Source organism: Cannabis sativa, chromosome 5 (genome assembly GCF_029168945.1).
Source record: "Cannabis sativa cultivar Pink pepper isolate KNU-18-1 chromosome 5, ASM2916894v1, whole genome shotgun sequence".
Taxonomy (NCBI): Eukaryota; Viridiplantae; Streptophyta; class Magnoliopsida; order Rosales; family Cannabaceae; genus Cannabis; species Cannabis sativa.
In genome coordinates, this window is record NC_083605.1 from 35,856,215 (window position 1) to 35,879,430 (window position 23,216).

At 30.9% G+C, this 23,216-nt stretch overlaps 2 protein-coding genes across 2 annotated transcripts; one reads left to right on the forward strand and one right to left on the reverse strand.

Moving 5' to 3' along the window:
• Positions 1–9,729: 9,729 nt before the first annotated feature.
• Positions 9,730–10,358, reverse strand: LOC115717948 (blue copper protein 1b-like). The gene is made up of 2 exons (XM_030646916.2): positions 10,163–10,358; positions 9,730–10,067 (listed from the first exon to the last, which is right to left on the reverse strand). The coding sequence occupies exons 1-2, from the start codon at positions 10,326–10,328 to the stop codon at positions 9,730–9,732; spliced, it is 504 nt and encodes a 167-aa protein (XP_030502776.2). The 5' UTR covers positions 10,329–10,358.
• Positions 10,359–12,540: 2,182 nt separating this feature from the next.
• LOC115717947 (blue copper protein 1b-like) lies at positions 12,541–13,285 on the forward strand. Its single transcript, XM_030646914.2, has 2 exons — positions 12,541–12,706; positions 12,921–13,285. The coding sequence occupies exons 1-2, from the start codon at positions 12,541–12,543 to the stop codon at positions 13,283–13,285; spliced, it is 531 nt and encodes a 176-aa protein (XP_030502774.2).
• Positions 13,286–23,216: the final 9,931 nt, after the last annotated feature.

Below are 23,216 nucleotides of genomic sequence, written 5' to 3' on the forward strand. Positions count from 1 at the left end.
GCTTTCCTTTGTTAAGCTTTATTCTATTGACTTTTTGATTCATTTGATATATTGTGATCTCAATATCGTATATGTGTGCATTAGGGAAGGTTAAGAATGGTTAATTGAAGAAGTTTTGCTCAAAATTGAGAGTTTTTAATTGAACTGATAACTAAACTATCTGATCTCTTATACCAGTCTTCTATAATTAGGTTTGGTTCATTAATTTTTTCAAAGGTTGGAGTTTTAAGAACTGTGTCATTTACTTGATTAAATCTTCATTGCTGACTCTGGGAACCCATTATAGCTTAAGTGGTTCTCTGGTTCTTGTTGGGTTCTGCAACTTGTTTGGTGGTTAAATGAAAGAATAAATCTTAGTCCCCACTACATGAAATAACGAAATTAAGATTATTTATAGTTTGCTATAGTTCTCAATTTCATGAGTTTGGAGCCTGTCGAATTATTATATGCAGTAATTGCAGTACTAGTCAGGGGTAGTTTGCAAGTAAAAACAGGTAACAGACTCATTTCCTGTTAAGTATGTATCAGATGCCAACTCTTAAAGTGCTTTTCCTTGTCAAAGAAACATGGGTGGGATCCTCACTTTTCTTTTAACTTTTTCTTTTCCTATGTCTCTTTTAATGGAGTGTGGTATCAGATGAAAATGCTACAAAGTTTTCTGTCTCAGAAGTCAGATATGAATGTAGTTTACCTCAATTCTGTTGCTTGACTATAACTCGTGAACCATTTGACTACTCTGATCTGACTTGTTTGTGATTATCATTACTGTGCAAATTCAAAATAAGATTTGTGTTTGAACTCCTCTGCTTTAATTTGCCATTTGTCTTAATTGTATTGATTAGTGATCTAAAACTGCAATTCATATTTGAATTATTACTTGACTTGTTTAGGACTCCTGTCACATGTCATTTATAAAACTAGTCGGTTCTAGCTTGTCTTAAAAAAAGGGCCCCAGGCTTTGGTTTAGCCGAAATATCTGTCACTTCTCTTATTGTTTAGCTTGCTTTGATGATCCCTTTCGCTTCTAAAAGCACAGTTTTATCTCGTTAATATGGTAAAACTTTGTTTGCATGGTCCTAATAAAACACCAAATGTCAAATGCCCTTTTGAGAAAATTTGACTATGATCGTTTTGACTATCTACATTTGCAATAAATACGCATTTTAATATATAGTTTGTGTAGAGAAAAATATTAGAAGCGTGATAAAACGGCATCTGTGGATTTGAGTCATTTTCATACACTTGAGCTGTTACTTTCTCTGGTTGTAAGTAAAGAAATGGCTATTATTGCTTAATTAATTGCTTATGATACAAATAAATTGATAAAGGTTGACCTATGCTTTGTTGCTTGTTTGTTCAATTAGCTTCATATTAATGTCGGACTTGAGTTAGGATTCGTTTGAAGCATAAGCTAAACAATAAGTTTCCTTAGTGCATGTTTGGCATCATAACTAAAAAACTGTTTTTTGTTTTTAAAAACAGAAAATTGTTTTTAAAAACAATTTGACTTGTTTGGCCTTGCTTTTTAAAAACAGTTTTCAGAAAACAAAGTTACAAAAAACAAGAATTTTGAAAACAACAAAACGTTGTTTTCTGTTTTAAAAACCAATTCACTTTTGGTCCATATTGTTTTTAAAAATCACTAACCAAACGTGATTTGTGTTTTAAAAACTTCAAAAACTATTTTTTGTTCTCATTTCTAAAAACAATTTTTTAAAACAAAAAACAGAAAACAATACCAAACATGCTAGCCTTCTTGTTTTTGTTTTTTATGTGTTCTTTATAGATTTTCCTGGTCTTTTTATTTTATCACCAAAAAGAAAATTAATATGGTTCTAATTTCATTCAAATTTTAACAATTTTAGTTGCCGTCGCTTGAGTAACATAAATGCTTTTGATCACACTTGATTTTTTCAATCAAAATTAATTTGGCATTTTCTAATGGGTGGACAAACTTGCTCGGCAGATTTATTTTCTATTTTAGCAGAAGTTTATGAATAAAAACACCATTATATCACTATCTCGGTGATATTTACATTTTAAAAAAGAGGAATAATTACATACGGCACTATTTTTTTTTTGTAAAATATTTACATTACGTTTAAAGAATGTTTTTTTTTTTTTTTTTTTTTTTTTTTTTTACATTTTTACAATTTTTTAAAAAATAACACGAAAACAACATAAAATCAACAAGAAAACAATATAAAAGTAAAATGAAAATAACATCAAAATAACAATAAAAAAATAATATACATATAACAAAAAATTAACAACAAATGAACAAAATTTCAACATAAAAGACCGTATATTTTGTAAATAAAATAAAAAAAAATCGTAAAAATATTTAAAATTCCGTTAAACCGTATTTTTGTTATTTTTTTTATTATTTTTTTGTTATTTTTGTGCATTTGTAAAATTAACCCTTAAATGACGTTTTTTGCTGGTGAACATAAACAAATGTGATCAACGTAAAAAGTGAGATGTATAATTTTAAGAACTTTTTTTTTACTAGAAGTGTAATTCTCAAATTAGTCCATTCATTTAACTGCAATAGACCAAAATACTAGATTGAAATGATTCATGAGGGAGAAAGGGTAAAGGGCACCCATAAATATATATATATATATATATATATATATATCTTAGGTGATTGTTACGTCTTATTACGTAGTGTTAGTTTTATTTAATATTTTAGTTTTTTATTTGAATTAATAATTAAAACAGTATAATTATTTGAACGATTTGTTTTATAAAAATAAAATATGTGTCAGTATATTTAGTAAGTAAAATATAGTTGTGTTATAATAATGTATGTTATTAATAGTAAAATGTACATTAATCTTCTAATTGAAAAAAGTTCTATTATCTCATTTCATATCTAATAATAGCTACACAACTATATATTTATAGACTTTCACATTCTTTGCAAATTACTAATAAGCACCAATAATATTTTCATATTCTAATATTTTTTAACCTTCTCCTCTTGGTGGTAAAATTAAAAATAAAACTAAAAATAAACACAAACATATAAGGTAAATACTAATTACAGCCCATTTTATCTTTTTTTTTATTATTTTTTTAAGCCCAAGCCCAAAAATCTCTAAGCCAACACAATCAATCTTCTTTTATATTATTTTTTCTAAATATTTTATCTATATTTTTCTTTTTTTAAAAAATAAATAAAAAAATTATTAATATTCTCCCAAGATAGGTTTGTTAGAGAGATATGTGGCTAAGATGATTTTTTTAATTTAAAAAGAGATTATTAATATTTAAAAGATTGTTTATTTAAAAGATTGTTTAATTTTTTGGTTTAATTATTGGGTTTATTTTTTAACGGGAGATCAAACCTAATCGTTAAATTTAACAGAATATTCTGTTAAACCAAGAAATGCCGTTAGATAGGCACTTTTAATATATAAAGATATATATATATATATATATATATATATTTTGTTTTTCTTTCTTCTGTGTAATTTCGTTTGGTAACCAATGCTGAGACCTTAATGACTCTATACCAAACTTTTAACTTGGAGTGAAATTAAAATTATATATAAAAATATTTATAGGCTACGGATGTGCATGCAAAAAAACATACTCTACATTGAGCTACTTATTTTTTTGGTTTTTTTTTCAGTGTAAAATGGTTGTGCCTGATTTGAACATTTTATACTACCTACAAATTTTTGTAAAAGAATTTGCAGATGACAACATGACCTCGTATAGTGAATATTGTTACAGGATACTCTTATCAGTTTCTCTATCTTATCATTCAAAATACATCATCATAATTATATATTTTTTTTTTATTTTACTTCAAACTTTTACATTACATAATTTACTTTTGTTTTGATTCTTCAAATGTTAATATATTTATTAATCTTAAATATATAATATTAATATTTAAATACAACCCCAAGAAAAATTATAATTTCAAACAATTAATAAAATATGCTTAGAATAATAAATACTATTTATAGAGCCTTTAAAATATTTAGGTGGCGTTTGGTAACACTTTTTTAATTAATTTTTTGTTTTTAAAATTAGAAATGTAAAAATATTTTTCAAAAACATGTTTTATAAAACTGTTTTTACTTTTTAATTTTGTAATTGAGAATCAAAATTTTAAAAACAAAAAAAAATCACTTTCAATATTTTTTTAAACAGTTTTTTTTCTTAATTAATATTTTGGACCCCGACAAGACCTGGACCCAAATCCTCTTCACGGCCCTTGTGTTGAACTCGACCTCTGACCCGGATCTGAATTCGACCCTAGACCTAGACCCGACTTAAATAAAATCAAAAAAATAAAAATAAAAATAAATTTTATTATTTTTGTTTCCTATATTTATATAGGTACACACATTTGAATAATATTGGTACAGTATTGATGATGAGAAATAAGAATGAGAGGGTTTGATCATATACAGCAAGTAGAATTTTGGTTAAGATTTCATTAAAGCCAAACCACTAGTGTGTTCCCAATCACAGTGGTACCACCATCATTTTATGTCTCTATCACCGTAGGAAGTGGACGGTGGATGGGCCCATAAGCATTTTCTATTTTATGTTCCATTTGTGCCTTTCTTTAACCTTTACCTCATTCATTAGATAAGATGCTTTTATTTATAACGTTATAACGTGCTGACATTGCTCACAAGTATAAAGAAAATATTATAATATACACTAGGAATAGGAAAAGGTAAAAGCTAGGTATGAATGGAAGTATTAAGAAAAATGGATAAATTAAGTATGTAATATATATTGTCATCAAATTATAAGCCAACTAAATATCTAACAAAAATACTACGTGGTGAAAAGAAAAAAGTTTTAGACATTCTTTTGTTAAAAGACAATTGTAATATAAACAACCATTTCAAAGTTGAACAGTTATTTCATTTTCAGAGGTGGTGTGTTTTCTCTTTTCTTGTAATGTTATGTAAATGCTACCACTAATAGTCTCATAGTGTTAATTAGCATGTTGACCAAGTGATGATCTACTATGAATCGATTCTTATTAGTTGTTGTAAAATTGAAAAATTATGAACAAATTAAGTTGTGTATATCTTTAAACAATAAGATACATCCTTTGGGTTATGTTCCCGAGTGTTTATCCAATTAAATCTGCACTATTTTGTTCGTAGTGTATCTATTTAATATAGAGATTAATTTCAAAAAATATTTGAGGCATAAATATGAAAAGAACCAATTCTACAATAAAATAAATAAACACTAATAATAACACACAATAACTCAAATAAAATATAAAGAAACCGGTTATATTTATCAACTAGTTAAAAATTTAAGACAAAAAACTAGTTCCATAAAGCAACTAAGATAAAAACTCACACACAAAAACCAGTTAAATTAAATAGCTCAAACAAAAATATTCATTCAACATGCTTCAACCCACCAAATAATTACACTCATATCATATCTACCTCAAAAATACTCATTCATTATGTTATATAACCAGTTTGAGTTATTTTGTATTATTTGTTTTTATTCATTATAACATTGTTATAGAACCGGTTCTAATTTAATTATAATTATTTTGAGTTATTTTGTGTTATTTATTTTCATTCATTATGTTATAGAACCGATTCTATTTTTATTTATATATGAGAAATCTACTTCTGGTGACTTTTTTCCGGTAACGGTGACTTTTGGATGATTTTTTTGGTGACTTTTCTAGTGACACTAACTTTTCCGACACCGGTGACTTTTCCGGTGATAGTGACTTTTTCGGCGACTTTCCGACACCGACGACTTCCGGCGCCGACGATTTTTCCAGCAAAACTTATCATTGTTTACAAATATGGGATTTTCATCTTTTTTTTAAAAAAATATAGCATAAAAAAGCTCATATAAATGTAAAAAAAAAAAAGAGATGATTACATAAGACACAATTTTTTGTAAAAAAATTACTTTTTTACATTTACATAATTTTTTTTTACATTTTTACGGTTTTCCATAGAAACAACACGAAAACAACAAGAAAACTACATAAAAGTAACATGAAAATAACATCAAAACAACAATAAAAAATAACATACAGATAACAAAAAATCAACAACAAATTATCAAGAGTACAACATAAAAAAACAGTATTTTCTGTAAATAAAATCAAAAAAATCGTAAAAATATTTAAAATTTTGTAAAATCGTATTTCTGTAATTTTTTTTAATTGTTTTTGTGTATTTGTGAAATAATCCCAATAAAAAAAACCTATAATCCTTGAAGAAATTAACTTACTATGGAATTTTAAAAGTTTTTATGATAAATATGGCACATTTAAGTTTGACCTATTTATATGGTATTTTTTTGTTTTTAGGTCTCTTTATGGTATTTGATATGCAATATATATGTAATTAGGTTTTCAAATCCCATATTTAATGTTTTTATTTGTTTAAAAAGTTTTATTTGTCATTGATGCCGGAAATATCAGCGGAGTTAGCTGCCGGTGCCGGAAAAGTCACCGGAGTAGCGGTCGGTGCCGAAAAAGTCGCCGGAGTTGCTGTCGATACCGGAAAATTTGTCAGAATTGGCATTGTCGCCGGAAAAATTACTGAAAAATCACCAAGAACCAGTTTCTTCTTCAAGAAATCGATTTCTTAGGTGATTTTTCTGTTGACAATGCCAATTCTGACGAATTTTCTGACGCTAGCAGCTACTCCGACGACTTTTCCGGCACCGACAGTAAATTTCGGAAAAGTTTCAGAATTGGCATAGTCGCCGAAAAAGTTACTAAGAAACTGGTTTCTGGTTTCTTGATGAAGAAACCGGTTTTTTGGTGATTTTTCCAGTGATTTCTCTGACGACAATGACAATTCTGACGACTTTTCTGGCGTTGGTAGCAACTCTAATGACTAATACACCGACAGCTACTCCGGTGACTTTTTCAGTACCAACAGTAAACTCTGGGAAATTCGTTGGAATTGACATTGTCGTCAAAAAAATTACCGGAAAAATCATCAAGAAACTGGTTTTTTTTCTTCATAAAGAAACTAATTTCTTGGTAATTTTTTTTCTCTATTTGGTTGATTGATGAAACTAATTTCAATTATTTTCAGTATATCATTTTTTCTTTGTTTTCATAATCTTTATTATTGTTGTGTAACAAAATTAGTTCATTGATGAAGAAACCACTTTTTTGGTGAAGAAATCGGTTTCTTGATAAAAAAAACTACTTTCTTGGTGATTTTTCTTGTGATTTTACTGACGACAATACCAATTCTGACGATTTTTTTTACGCCGGCAATAACTCCGGTAATTTTTTCGACACCGGCAACAACTTCAGCGACTTTTCCAGCACCGACATCAAACTCTAGAATAGTCGTCGGACTTGGCATTGTCACCGATAAAATTACCGGAAAAATCACCAAGAAACCGGTTTCCAAGAAATCGGTTTCTTCATCAAGAAACTAGTTTTTTGGTGATTTTTCTAGCGACAATGCTAATTCTGACGACTTTTTCGGCGCCGCCAGCAACACCGGTGACTTTTCCGGCAACGACGGCTACTCCGACGACTTTTCCGGTGCTGTCAGTAAACTCCGGTGACTTTTCCGGCACGAGCGACAACTTTGGCGATTACTATAGTTTTATTTGTTTTATTTTTTTTTTAAAAAATAAATATAAAGGGAATTTTAATATTTTTTATTGTAATTTAATTAAGTTTTTATTTTTTATGAATTTTAAATTCAGATTTCTTTTTAATGTTTTATATGATTTTTTTTTAGAAAAAAAACCATATTTTTAGTTTGATTGGGTAGATAATGCCATATTTAGTGGCATTTACTTTTTATGCTATATTTATCATAACCTTAATAATTTTTTTCCATAATTTTGAAAATAGCCCATAATCCTTTAGTATTATTTATTTATGTCATAAAAAAGTACACTCTTATAATTTTCTCATATGTAGTGTAATTTCTACTATTTTTTTTTTCTTTACTGGCATCTTAAGTTTGTTGGTTGGATTTACCCCCTATTTTGAACTCTAATATATCTTATTGACTTTTTTTGATTTAAGCGTTTATATATTACAATTTGTTTTACCTGGGACTCGAACCCAGGACTTCCAACACTCACACACCCACCTATGGCCACTTGAGCTAGCCTCAAGTGGTTTCCTCTTAAATTTGTGCCTTATCAATAGAATTTTTTCCTTTTTCAAAAATAAAATATAAATATCTTACTCCATACAATTCTCCCAATATATCAATATATCTGTAATTAACTGTTAGATGTAGATGTATGAAATTGACATATAGTACTATTGAACTAAAACAATTTCTTGATATTGATTAAAAGGAATTCAAAATTGAAATCACACAAAGTGTAAAGTTGTGAAACTATTAAAATGAGCACCAAATTCAACTAAAATATTTGTTTTTACCGTATAACAATGCACAACATGATAAAAAAAATAATTAGCATTTTTGTCCACTAAATTTTTGACACTAACAGTTACACAATTATGTCCCTTTTGTTAGGTTCTGTTTCTTTTATGGTTAAAAATTAGTATTTTTACAATTCCTAAACTTTGACTAATGCAAAATTTTACCCCCACTTTATTAAAAAAAATAATTTTAAAAATTATAATATTTTATTAATTCTAAATAAAAAATAATAGTAAAATATTAAAAAACATTATAAATATATTAAATTAATTAAAAAATATTAATTTTACTTAAAAAAAATTAAATTATTCCTAAAAAATATTTTCATGCTTTACTGTATTTATAAACATAAACATGTATCTTAAAAACTCAAACCAAAATTATTGAAATTCTAATAAATAATTTAAATAAACTAAGATTTTTTTAATGAAAACATCAAACTTATTTATATTCATAAACTCATATCTTAACAAATTAAGAAAAATAATTAAAAATTCAATAAAAATATAAATTATTTTGAAAAAAAGTTAAAAATTAAAGTAAAAAAATGTTATGTTTACTTAAATAAATCTACATTTTGTGAGAAAAATAAAATAGACTCAAGTTTGTTTTTCGTAAAATTTAGTTTTTACAAAAATTGAATTTATAATATATTTTCTTAATGTCTAAATGAATTTTTTAATAAAAAATAAATAATTTTTTTTTTTTAATTTCTTAATTAGTTTTAAAATTTTAATTTCTTTTTTAATTTTCTTAATCATTCAAAATAGTTTTTTCTAAGTTCTTAATTAATTTTTTAGGATTCGCCAAAAAAAATGTTGAATCTTTCTCTTTTTATTTTGAGGGGTATGATTTAATAGTTGTTGAATCTTTCTCTTTTTATTTTGAGGGGTACGATTTAATAGTTGTCGAAGTTTAAAGAACAAAGTTGCTAATTTACAAATACGTACGTCAGCATTTAAACGAAATAACGAGACAAAATCTAACAGAATGACTAAATTTATGTAAATGTAAAAGTTCATGAGGAGTTTTACCAAGCTGTATATTTTAAGTGGCAAAATTAATATAGTCAAAAAATTCAAGAGGTAAAATTACTAATTATTCTAAAAGAAATACTAAAAGTAAAATCCATATAGTGAGCATTGCAAAAAAAAAAAAAATCTATATAGTGAGATTAAAAAACATTTTCTTTTTTATATCACAACACAATACTAATTAACTTCCCAAATTCTTCTCACGGTAAAATGAATGAAATGAAAAACATGCAAATAGATTGTTGACAAAACAAGAAAAAAGAAAAAGAATTGTCTTTAGATGATCAAATTCAAGCAAATAACAGTCCAAGAAGGAAAGTAGTTATGATGAAGCAAAATGTGGTGGTAGTAGTTGTAGTTGCTCTAGATGGTTGGTCTTCTTTGGTAGGAGATGGTGAAATGGTTGGAGAAGCCAAGTCGTCATCAAGAACAGTAATAAAAAGCTTTTGATTTCCCACTTGGCAGTGCTGAGCAACGCCACAAATGTACCATTTTCTTCCCGGAGTTGTCAATGTTATCACATCATTTCCGGTAGTTAGGGCGGCAGCATCAGCTGGTGGCGCGCATTGTTTAAAGCCAACACCGTCAACTTTGAACACATTGTGAGCTCTTTCCGGGTACTTAAACACTACACACAAGCACAATAATAACAATAGTTTTATGATGAATTTCAACGTAATAATATTTGTATAGGTTTTATTATAATATATGATTGATACATACCAAGTTTGTCACCAACATGGAACTCCTTGCCTTGTGCCCAAGCTTGGTAATCGAAGTTGATAGTCCACCCTTTTTCATCACCAACAACGTATTCAACTGCTGTAATTGAAGGGACAAAAATTGCTACAATAGCAATGAAGAGTACATAATGATTGGAAAAAGCCATTTTGCTTGGTTTTTTAGTCTCTGATTAATAATATATTGCTGCTATATATATGTGAAGAATTTGTATTCTCTTGTGGGATGGATGGCCTTAAGAAATTAAAGTTCGAATTGTTGTTGTGATTTTAGCAAGAGAGTTTGATTGATATATTTATAGGGTTTGGGAAGTCAAGCAAGAAAAAGGAAAAAAAAAAAAGAAGAAGAAAATTGTGTTGATGAGATTATAATAATCGACTAATTATTGTGTGTGTGGCCCTTTGGACGGCACTATATGCCTCGTCTCCTCTCCCTGCCGAATGGCATAATAATAAGGTTCACTCACAACATGTTTCTACTTTTCAGTGCTTTGTCTCCATGACCAATTCTTTACATGTAATAAGAAGTATTTCATTAAAAAAGAACTTGTCATTTAATTAATTCTAAATAATTTTGTCTAGTTTTTTGACATGCCAAAAGAAAATCATTTTGTGCTTCCAATAAGACAACTAAACTAATTATTCTTTTTTTTATTAAGGAAAAAGGGATCAATGCAGTTTCCTTCTCCACTTTTTCGATCTTTTTTGACAATTTGGGGCCACGTGCTAGTTATAGGGTTCTTATACCTCTGCATGCCTTGATTGGGTCATCCGCAACACCTTGAGGGTTCCTGTTGTGCGAAACCAAATTAATGACTTATGATGCAGTTTATAGTACCAACAAACGCGCAAGATAATCAAGAAACAATATAACAAGAGATCGCAAAAATTCAAGATAATGAATTATGTAGTAAAACATTAAAAGAAACAACACTAAGTTTAACGAGTACTTCAAGCCATGTGCAATGCTCTACATCTCAGTTGGAACAGCAACAACCATATTTTTATTGATATCGGTATTTATAAGGTTACAAGAATCTTTACAAACTTCTCAGAGATTACGAGAAGAAATTTCTCTCTAGTTTAGAGTCTACCTTACACTATAACGATTTTCACTCATGCAAAATCTGGTATGATTCTCACACTGGTTACGCATATTTACAATTATTTATAAATTTTCATTGTTGCCAAAAATATCTTCGAAATCATTGTGACATATTTACACTGTCTTAAATGATCCAGCTCATCACCAACAACAATATTAATCCATTTTCTAACTATGAGGTCATTACAGTCACCTACTAGTACTATTCACATAGACATACACCATATAAAAATGTAATAAAATCTGTATATGTATTTTTGAAATACAAATGTATATATTCACTACAAAAAATCTTACTTTTAGTCATAATAAAACTTGTGACTAAAAGTAAACAAATTATGACTAATTATAAATCATGATTCTTATGTTATGACTAAAAAATCTATGGCTAAAAATATTAGTAAAAAAAAATTGCAATTTGTTATGACTAAATGTATTTTTAGTCACAATACTTGTTGTGACTAAAACTAAATTAGTGACAACGTTGTAACTAAATACTATGTTTTAGTCACAAGTAATATTTTATTGTGACTAAAAGTCACAATATTTAGTCACATAAAAATTATATTATGACTAAAAAATTATCTTTTGTAGTGATTTCTCTTGAAATAAAATACGTAAACATTGACACATTATAATATTACTTTTTCTTCCTATATGGAAGAAGAGAGTTACAAAGAAATAGACTGTATTGAAAAAGCTCTAAGTTATAGATATTATATATATTGTCTTTGTATTGTGAACTCTTGTGGTAATTAGCTTTCTAAAAAAGAAAACTTCAATATGCATGTTGTGTCCGTTTAAGGCAGCGTTTTGCCGTTTTTACTTTGTTCATCTCATGATTAACTTAAGATACATGTGGTTTCTGTACCATTTCATTCATGCATGAAGCTCTATTACAATTAATATATGATTCATAATTAATGGTCAAGGGAGAGGCCATTAAACGCGTAAAGAATTAATCAATCTATACCTTAGTAACACATATTAAATTAATTAAAATATATATATTAATTATGTAACATAATATATATATATGCTATGCATTAATTACTGCCGGCCATGACTAAATATGTTGAACTAAAAACAGGCTATAAATAAATGTAGCAATATTTCATACTTGTTAAAACACACAATCAACAATTTATCTCTTTATTTTCTCGAGTCTATCTCTATCTCTCAAAAAGAAGATTACCAAATCTTCATATAATTAGTACTATATAAGAGATTTTTTATTCATAATAAGCAATAATATTATGGCTAACTCCAAGCAGCTATTCATTAGTCTTGCAATTATAGCAATTTTTGTCCCTTCAATATCAGCAGTTGAATATGTGGTGGGAGATGAGAAAGGTTGGACTATCAACTTTGACTACCAGGCTTGGGCTCAAGGAAAGGAATTCCATGTTGGTGACAAACTAGGTATCTATATATAACTTATGGCCTTATTTATTTGTCTTATTTGCATGTGTTTTATATTTATTTAACGTATATTAATAAATATAAGCTAGTCTTGTCCGTTGATTTTTTAGATTTATAAAAATCATACCAAATATTTGAATGAAAAATGAAAAGTTATATTTGAAATTAAAATAATTTATATAATTCCAATTTTACTCATAAAATATTTTTATAGTGTTCAAGTATCGAGAGGGAGATCACAATGTGTTCAAAGTTGACGGTGTTGGGTTCAAAGAATGTGTGCCACCAGCTGATGATACATCGGCCTTAACTAGTGGAAACGATGTGATTACATTGACAACTCCCGGAAGGAAATGGTATATTTGTGGTGTTCCTCAACACTGCCAAGTGGGAAATCAAAAGCTTCTTATTACTGTCATTCCTGATATTGATGACGTGGCATCTCCTACCCCTTCTTCACCCTCTCCTTCGCAAGATATTCAACCATCTAGTTCAAATATTCTTAACTCTTTCTCAACACTTGCCTTCATCACCACTTTGCTCCTCATACTTGGCGTTCTAGGAGTTTTCTTTGGTTAATTAATCAAGCAATATGTAACAACAAAGATAGATTGGGTTTCATTATTTATTCATTTCTATTGGGATTTACTGGAATTCAAATTTATTTTCGAGTTGTAATTACTACTACTGGTTTGCAATTCAAAATTTTCATATTCTTTTTTATATGTTAGATGAATTTGAGCAATTAGTGAATGTTATTGTTTTAATATATATATACCAAGCTAAATGAAATTTAGTTAATTATTTTTTTTATTATTTTTTTTGACAAAAGAAATATTTTATTCAAAATCGAACACAGTACAAACAAGCTACTGCAAAAATGTAATCAACAACAACAACACAGAAATAATTAATACCAACCCTCAATTACATTTAACACATATTGATCACCTTTAGTACAACTTGTTCTTTTGAAAACTTAACACTCTCCACTATACCATACTCTTAATATAGGTACAAATTACTTTGATCGAATTACAAACAAAATCAAAAACACACTTAAGGCGTTTGGTTGGGAGGAATGAAAATATAAGAATAAGAATAGGAATGAGAATAGGAATAGGAATAGAATGGAATAAAATTTAAAATGCATAAAAAAAATTGATAAAAAAATAATTAATTTTTTTTTTCTTGTTACATTGGAATGGTCATTCCTTTCTTTTTAAAATGGAATAGCCATTCTACCAAAATGGTGGAAAGAGCATTCCATTAGAATGCCATTCCAATACTTTAAAATGCAACCAAACAAAAGAATGGAATAAAAATTGTTTCCTTTCCATTCCATTCCATTTCATTACCTCTAACCAAATGCCACCTTATTTTTATTCCTCCGTGTTGTAATTCTAGCGGAAATAACTTTGAGGATTCAATCATAAACCTGCAATAATCTCAACACTTGAACAGTAATAATGAACATAAACCTATTAATCAACACAATGAATCAAACCCGAAATCAAACAAAGAACAACAAGAGATTTTATCCTGGTTCCGGTCCTAGAGATCAACATGATCCCTGGCCATACTCCAGCTGAGAAACATCACCAATTCTTCATTAATATGTGAATAAGAGAGCAGCAATACAATTACAAGAACCTGAGCAATCACAGCTCAGTTGGCACTCGACACACACCAGAGAAAACGATCACGCTTTCTCTCTATCAACCTGAGTACACCCCTTGTTCTTGACCCTCTTCAAGAACAGAACTCTCAGCTTAGAACCCTAAGCAACTCTCTCTAATCCTCTCTCTGATTCTCTCTCTTCTACCTTCTGTTCTGTCTTTTTAAAATGAAAAGACTAGACTTATATGTATAGGCCCCAACTCAAACAAGAATAGCACCAACTAACTAACTAACATAACCGAAAGTTAGTTAAGTTAGTTGGTTTAAGGAGTTGGATAGTAAGTTGGTTTAGAGGATCAACTTCCACAAATTTCCAAGCTTGATTCTCTAAAGCAACTTATTAGAGTCTTTTCACTGAAGTCTTGATGATGTGATATCTCGAAATGTTCAGCAAGAACCAATGTTCAGCAAAATGAGACAATGCATCAGTTTGCTGAATGTGAGAACCTTTGTTCCCATGTCAGCAAGGTTGTCACTTGTATGCACCTTTTCCAATTCCATAACCCTGTCCTCAATCTTTTCTCGAATCCAATACAATCTAATGTCAATGTGCTTGCTCTTCTCATGATATACAGGATTCTTGCACAGGTGAATAGATGAGAGACTATTCGAATAGACTGTCCCTTTGTCTTTGAGCAGTAGCAGCTCTTGTAGTATTCCTTGTAACCATATAGCTTCCTTGAAAGCTTCAGTGGTGGCCATGAATTCTGATTCAGTAGTTGACAGTGCCACCACTGGTTGTTGTTGTGATTTCCAACATATGCAGCTTTTGTTGACCATGAATACATAGGCAGTGGTGCTCCTTCTATTGTCCCTATTTGATGCATAATCAGCATCAACATAGCCTTCTAACCTTACATCAGATGTGTCTTTCTGATAGATCAGACCATACTTGATTGTCCCTTTCAAGTATCTAATCAGCCACTTTACAGCATTCCAATGCTCTAACTCAGGGTTTGCCATAAACCTACTTAAAACACTTAGAGCATGAGCTATATCAGGTCTAGTACTGACCATGATATACATTAGACATCCAACAGCCATAGCATATGCATACACCTCTCATATTTTCTCTTTCAGTTTCAGTTTTAGGGCAGTACTCATTACACAACTTGAAGTGCCCTGCAAGTGGAACTGCAGTGGCTTTAGATGAATCTAAGTTAAACTTCTTGATCACCTTCTCAATGTAGCTTCTTTGAGTTAGCACCATCTTTCCTTCTTGCTTGTTCCTCATGACTTCAATCCCCAAAATTTTCTTAACTGCTCCCAAGTCCTTCATTTCAAATTCAGAGTTGAGTTTGTTCTTAATAACTTGTATTTCAGCCTTGTCTTTGCTGATGATCATCATATCATCAACATATAGTAATAAGTACACAACCTTAGGTGTTCCTAGTTTTTTGTAGTAAAGACAAGAGTCAAATTTTGACCTTGAAAAACCAATACTCTGAACAAACTGGTTAAACCTTTGATTCCATTGTCTAGGTGACTGTTTCAGCCCATACAATGACCTTTTAAGCAGGCAAACCAGATCAGTTTTGCCATTTTCCACCTGAAAACCAGGTGGTTGTTCCATGAATATCTCTTCATCCAGAAAACCATTTAAGAAGGCAGTTTTGACATCCAACTGCTCAACTTCCAAGTCATTGTGTGCAGCAATGGCTAACATCATTCTAATGGTTTTGTACTTCACAACAGGTGAGAAGATATATGTGTAATCAACTCCCTCAACCTGTGTGAATCCTTTAGCTACCAATCTAACTTTATATCTAGGTGGTTCACCCTCTGACATTCCCTCTTTTTCTTTGAACAACCATCTGCAGGAGACAACTTTCTTGTCTTTTGGTCTTGGCACCAGAATCCAAGTTCTATTCTTCTTCAAGGAATGCATCTCTTCTCCCATTGCAGCAAGCCATTTCTTCTTTGATTTGCATGCAATTGCTTCTTCATAGGTAGTTGGTTCAGGTTCACTCTCAGATTGTATCACAGCCAGGGCATAGGCTATCAAATCAGCTTCAGCATACCTACTGGGAGGTCTAATTTCTCTCCTTGACCTGTCTCTAGCCAATTGATAGTTGGTCAAATCTGGTTGATCATCTTGACTGGTTTCCACCTCAGCTGTATCTGTACCAACCTCAGTTGTGTCTGCACCCTGTGTTTCCACCTCAGAAGATGTCCTTGCATCTGGTGTGTGTGGTAAATCAATGGAGACTCCAATCTTGTCATTGTTGATCTCCAACTCAGCAAGGTCATCCCTGTTAGTACCTGCAACATCAGAATCCTTGCCTTCCTTTGCTGTCAAGTGCATGAAATCATGCTCATTAAAGACTACATCCCTAGATATAATAATCTTAGGTTTTCCATTTTCAACATGACATAGTCTATATCCTTTAACACCCTTAGGATATCCAAGAAAGAAACATTTAATAGCCCTAGGTTCCAATTTGTCAAGTTTCTGGTGTGCATATGCAGTGCAGCCAAATATTTTCAAGTGATTCAGTTTAGGTGTAGTGCCATGCAATTTTTCATAGGGAGTTTTTAAATCAATCACTCTACTGGGACTCCTATTAATCAAATAACATGCAGTGATCAAAGCCTCTCCCCAGTAGATTTTACCTAAACCAGAACTAATCAACAAACACCTAACCTTGTTCAACAAAGTTCTATTCATCCTCTCAGCAACACCATTTTGCTGAGGTGTGTGCTTAACAGTCCTATGTCTAACAATTCCAAATTCAGAACACAACAAGCCAAATTCAGTATTAATGAACTCTAAACCATTATCTGTCCTAAGCACTTTCAATTTCTTTTCATACTGATTTTCCACTTCAATTTTCCATTATCTGAATTTCTCTAGACATTCATTTTTGGTTTTAAGTAAATAAACCCATACATGCCTACTGAAATCATCTACAATGGACAAGAAATAGTGTTTACCTGAGTGAGTTCCAACCTTGTGAGAACCCCATAAATCAACATGAACATATTCTAGTGGTCTTTTAGAACAATGATGGCCAGCCATGAATTTCAATCTGTGATGCTTTCCCAACACACATTCTTCATAGAAGGGTAGTGAATTTGGTTTGAAATTACCTAAGAGCACTTGCTTGGTCAGTTCTTTGATCCCTTGCTCACTCATTTGACCCATCCTTTTATGCCACAAGTTCCATCTCAGTTTCTTGGTGTTGCACAACACTAGCTTCACAAGCCATTACTGTTTCTCCTTGCAGAATGTACAAACCATTCTTCTTTTCACCTTTCATGATGGTAAGAGACCCCTTTGCAATTCTCATCTGACCATTGTTAGACTTGTAACTGTAGCCTTCATCCTCAAGAGTACCAAGTGATATCAAGTTCCTTCTAAGTTCTGGTATATGCCTTACTTCATGTAGCATTCGAACAGTACCATCAAAGAGCCTAATAACAACCTTTCCAATGACAATTACCCTGCAAGAATTTTCATTTCCCATTAGTACAGTACCAGAATTTACTTTCCTATAGTCAATAAAATTTTCAAGAATAGGACACATATGGTATGTGCATCCAGAATCTGTTGGAAATTATTTTACCAGGATCTAGATTTACTAACAAGTATGTTGGATTAACAACCTAATATGAATTCTAAAACAATGAAAATAAACACATATAAAGTTAGAAAACCTTACAGTGGGTGCAGCGGAATACTATGACTCCTTTCGTTCAGATCTCTAGCCCTTGATTCCTTTCTGTAGCAGAGCATCACCAAGATCTGAACCTGGATCTTCTTCTCTCCTTCTTTGATGCAGAATTTCCATAGTCTTACATACTATGATTGAGATACCACTTGATGTGTGTGGGCACTACTCATCTCACAAGGATTTCGAAAATTTTCTCTCCTTTTCTCTCTTGAATTTCGTGGCTTATGAAGCATACAAAGACATGCAAGAGAAGAGAACAAGGGTTGCTTTATACAGGGAGACAGGAGAGCACAACTTTCCAAATAAAACAGTTTCCTTAATTACTGTGTAATCAATTAACTGCCTTATTTAGTGTGATCCACCACTTTCCTATTTTTGCTAGGCTTTGATTAGCAATTACATGGCAATTAAAATTGAAAATAATAATTGGGAAAATCAAACCATGTGGCCGGCCATAGGGTGAAATGGGCCTCACTTGGATTTTGCAGTTTCCTCAATTTTATTTCTATTTCTCCAAAAATGCCATTTTTCCAATTCTAATCATTTAAATGCCAAAACTAATTATTTAATAACTAAAATAGATTATTAAATAATATTGTCATTTAAAATAATTATTAATTAGACATACAAAGTCTCTTAATTAATAATTAAACCTAGAAACCCTTTTCTTTATGATTTCATCCTTAAACTGTGAGAATTCATAAAGTAGACATAGTATAACTTTTAGAATTATAATTGATTAATTAAAATCAATTAACTGAGTCTTACAAGCAGTATGGTCTCAACTAGTATGGGGACCATGGGTCTATACAACCGAGCTTCCAATAAGTCGAACCGAATTTACCAAGTAAATTCCCTAACTTATTAATTTCTCATTGAATCCACACTTAGAACTTGGAATTGCACTCTCAGTCATATAGAACGCTCTATATGTTCCATGATATAGACACGTCATTAGTTGTTATAACCCTAATGTGATCAATGATCCTCTATATAGATGATCTACATTGAAAAGGCACTACTGTTACCGCTACACCTTCAATGTATTTTATCCTTAAAACACTTAACCCTGTATAAATGATATTTCAGCTAAGTGAAATGAGATCTCCACCATTTATCTTCATTTGGTTAAGCTCGAAGGAAATCATCCTTTACTTCTATTTGCCAAATAGAAGCTATAGATTCCATATTTATGTTAGCGCTCCCACTCAATTGCACTACCGTGTTCCCAAAATGTCTGTATCACCCTGACCCAAAAGTAGGCTTAACTAACAAATCAAAGAACACGAGTAACACTCTTGAGATTGAGCCTAACCATATCAGGATTGAGATCATTTGATCTAGGATCAACATGTGATATTGAATTGAATAGATATTACGGTAAGTTTTAATATATCTAATCAAAGTTCAATATCGGTCCCTTCCGATGTATACTCCATACATCCGATACTGGTAAACTTTGCCAATGTCCTGGAAAGGACATAACACTTTTCCAAGGTGTAAGAATACCTATCGCTGATTATACCATGTCAGTCTAAATCCAGTGTTCTGACAAATCAGGGAATAAACTTTTGAACATATAATTAAGATTATATTCCACTGTGCTGACAACACTATAATCTTTAACCAACTCATATGTTCTGGACTTAAAAAAAGAATTCATACATTATATACATATAATCATGAAATAAATCATGTGAACCATGCAACATAAAATGTTATTTCTGATCTTTATTAATAAGTAAATCTGATTATATGAAATGAGTTTTATTTAGGGCATAAAACCCAACAGAATCAAGAATCCAGTCATTTGTGATTCTTTGATCTGAAACCATGTACAAGTCACCATCAGATGAGCAACGATCTAATTCTTCAACATTAGAAGCAGAATCATGCTTCTTTTCTCTGTCTTCTTTGAGTTTGTTCTTGAACTCAATACAAAACCTCTTGATGTGACCTACTTTCCCACAGAAATAACATTTTTTGTCCTTATGGTATTTTCCTCTTGATTTCGATCTTGACTGGGATCTATGTTGGCCTTTGAAATGATCATTTCTGTAGTGATATCTGCCTCTGTTGTTGTCTCTTCCTCTAGCCAGGTAAGCTTCATCCTTGACATTGTCTTTCTCCTTAGACATTTCTTGTTCTTTGGACTTCAAGGCTCCAAGAACATCATCAAGGGTGAGAGTATCTCTTCCATACTTGATCACAACCTTCAATTCTTGGTATGCAGGTGGCAATGATCTAAGAAGAATGACAGCTTGGCTTTCTTCATCAACAGTGTGCTTCAAGCTAGCCAATCCTATAATGATTTGGTTAAATACATCAAGGTTATCATCTAAAGACAAATGAGAAGACATTTTAAAACCATATAAAGAATCTAACAAATTAATCTTGTTAGTTAGAGAGGGTTTCATGTAAATCTCTTCAAGCTTGCTCCATAGTTCTCGAGCTGTCTTCATATTCTGAACCTTCCTTCTCACTGTATTGGACAAGTACATTATGATAGTGTAATATGCCAATTCCTCCATATCTTCAAGTTCTTCCTTCTGCAACTTGTCAGTGAGTTCTTCCTTGGGTTTCAATGCCTTGGCAACTTTTTGATGAACAAGAATTCCTTTCAAACTTTCCCTCCATAGGCCAAAGTCCCCTGTCCCATTGAACTTCTCAAGTTCAAATCTTGCTGATCCTGTCATAGCTGGTTGCAGATGAGTCTTGATTGAATCTTGATTCTTGACTTCCTTAATTGGATCTTGAACCTAAGCTCTGATTTTGTTGTAATTCCAGCGGAAATAACTTTGAGGATTCAATCATAAACCTGCAATAATCTCAACACTTGAACAGTAATAATGAACATAAACCAATTAATCAACATAATGAATCAAACCTGAAATCAAACAAAGAACAACACGAGATTTTATCCTAGTTCCGGTCCTAGAGATCAACATGATCCCTGGCCATACTCCAGCTGAGAAACATCACCAATTCTTCATTAATATGTGAATAAGAGAGCAGCAATACAATTACAAGAACCTGAGCAATCACAGCTCAGTTGGCACTCGACACACACCAGAGAAAACAGTCACAGTTTTCTCTCTATCAACCTGAGTACACCCCTTGTTCTTGACCCTCTTCAAGAACAGAACTCTCAGCTTAGAACCCTAAGCAACTCTCTCTAATCCTCTCTCTTATTCTCTCTCTTCTACCTTCTGTTTTGTCTTTTTAAAATGAAAAGACTAGACTTATATATATAGGCCCTTACTCAAACAAGAATAGCACCAACTAACTAACTAACATAACCGAAAGTTAGTTAAGTTAGTTGGTTTAAGGAGTTGGATAGTAAGTTGGTTTAGAGGATCAACTTCCACACTCCGAATCATGTAAATAGTAACAGCCATTACAACATTGATCAGTACTCTATTTCTCATATTATTGTCAGAAATCGAACACCAATTAATAATGAATCAATTCTTTTAGGTCCCTTGGCCACTGTGGCACACCCAACCAAGAATCAATCTCGGCAACAACCTTCGTAGTAAAAATACAGTCTATGAACAGGTGATTATGCGATTTTTTAGCTAACTCGCAAACAAGACATTGAATAGAGGGGATATTCATGAATTTGCTCAAATGATTTGTAGTAAACAACTATAGTTGTTGATGGTTCCAATAAGTGAATCTATATATTTGGGAATGATAAGCTTACCTTAATAGTGATGATCTTAATCTATCTTGTAGAAATAATCTTTATTTGTGATGACTTTGGGTAATGATCTTCCAAGAAAACAAGACTTAGGGTTTTCTAATTTTTTCTCTTGATGGGGGAAGATGAAAATAGAAATTGGCTCTTATTTCTTGGGGGACCACTACCAAATTATAACCTCATAGCTACGTCATTAATTTTAAGTATTTCTTATTTATCCCCTCAACAAATTAGAAATATCGCTTAGGGTATCTACACATTTAGCTCATGACACATTAATACCCAATGACCCACAATTACTAAAATGATTACTTTATTTAGGGTCAAACTTCAAATAGCAATACACTAATATACATATGAGCCTATATTGAGCATTTTAATCCAACAGTCTCCCACTTGGGCTATATATATTTTCTGATAGTGTATAACGTTATAAGCCCTTAACTTTTGCTATTATAATTATAGGTATTTCAAAACAATCTCGTCCATTGATTATACTAACATAGGATCAAAGCGGCTTTCGCAACATTTAACGTAGCTAAACCCATCAATGGGTCACGTATATCAATATAATCAAATAACATAGATCAATCATGGATGCGTAGCATGAAAATTACATGCAAATGTGATCTTAGCATGCCTATTTTCAACTGTTCCTCCTTAATTGAGATCAATTCTTTATTAATTCTTTCTAACCTTAATAGAAAGAAAATATTCAGAGTACTCAAAACTTAAGTCCATACTTTATCTGCATAATTACACTATAAATATGTGTTAGCTTAATAGAACCATTCAAATACAAACTCTCACTAAACCAGCACAATCTTAAATAATACCATATCCATATATGAGTAATAAGCTCCTGAAAAGCCTTAAGTGGTATATTCTTAATGATCTGGATCACACAAAATATGGAGTTTGTTCTTAGTATGTTCTATAGACACCTTATTACTCTGAACTTCATTTTAACAATAATTAGCTCAAAGTCAATGTGCCTTTTGACCTTATAGAGTTCATGTTGTTACTAAAATGCAACCTGATTAATTTATTGTCACAACATATATCTTTAATAGCTTTTAATACCATTCCTAATTTTACAGCCATGTGTGACAAAAAAAAAATCTCACAACTAAAAACTTTATAAGATGAGAATCAGAAATCTTAATGATCTCCAAAATATTCAGTTTTCTGATTTATGATAAAGTGAACATATAATATTTTATTCTCTTTAAATTCCTTATAGCTTATTTGGCTGCATACCGAAAGTTCTTTATATGGTTACTTAAATATCTATCCAACATTCTTAATATGTATATTAAGTACAAATACATACATGCTTGAGCATATATTAGATTCCAATATAAATTAAGAATCTTCTATATTTCTTGAATTCTAAGGTTGTTTTTAAGACAATAACTTAGACAACTTATTTTCTTTAGCTACAAGCCTTTCG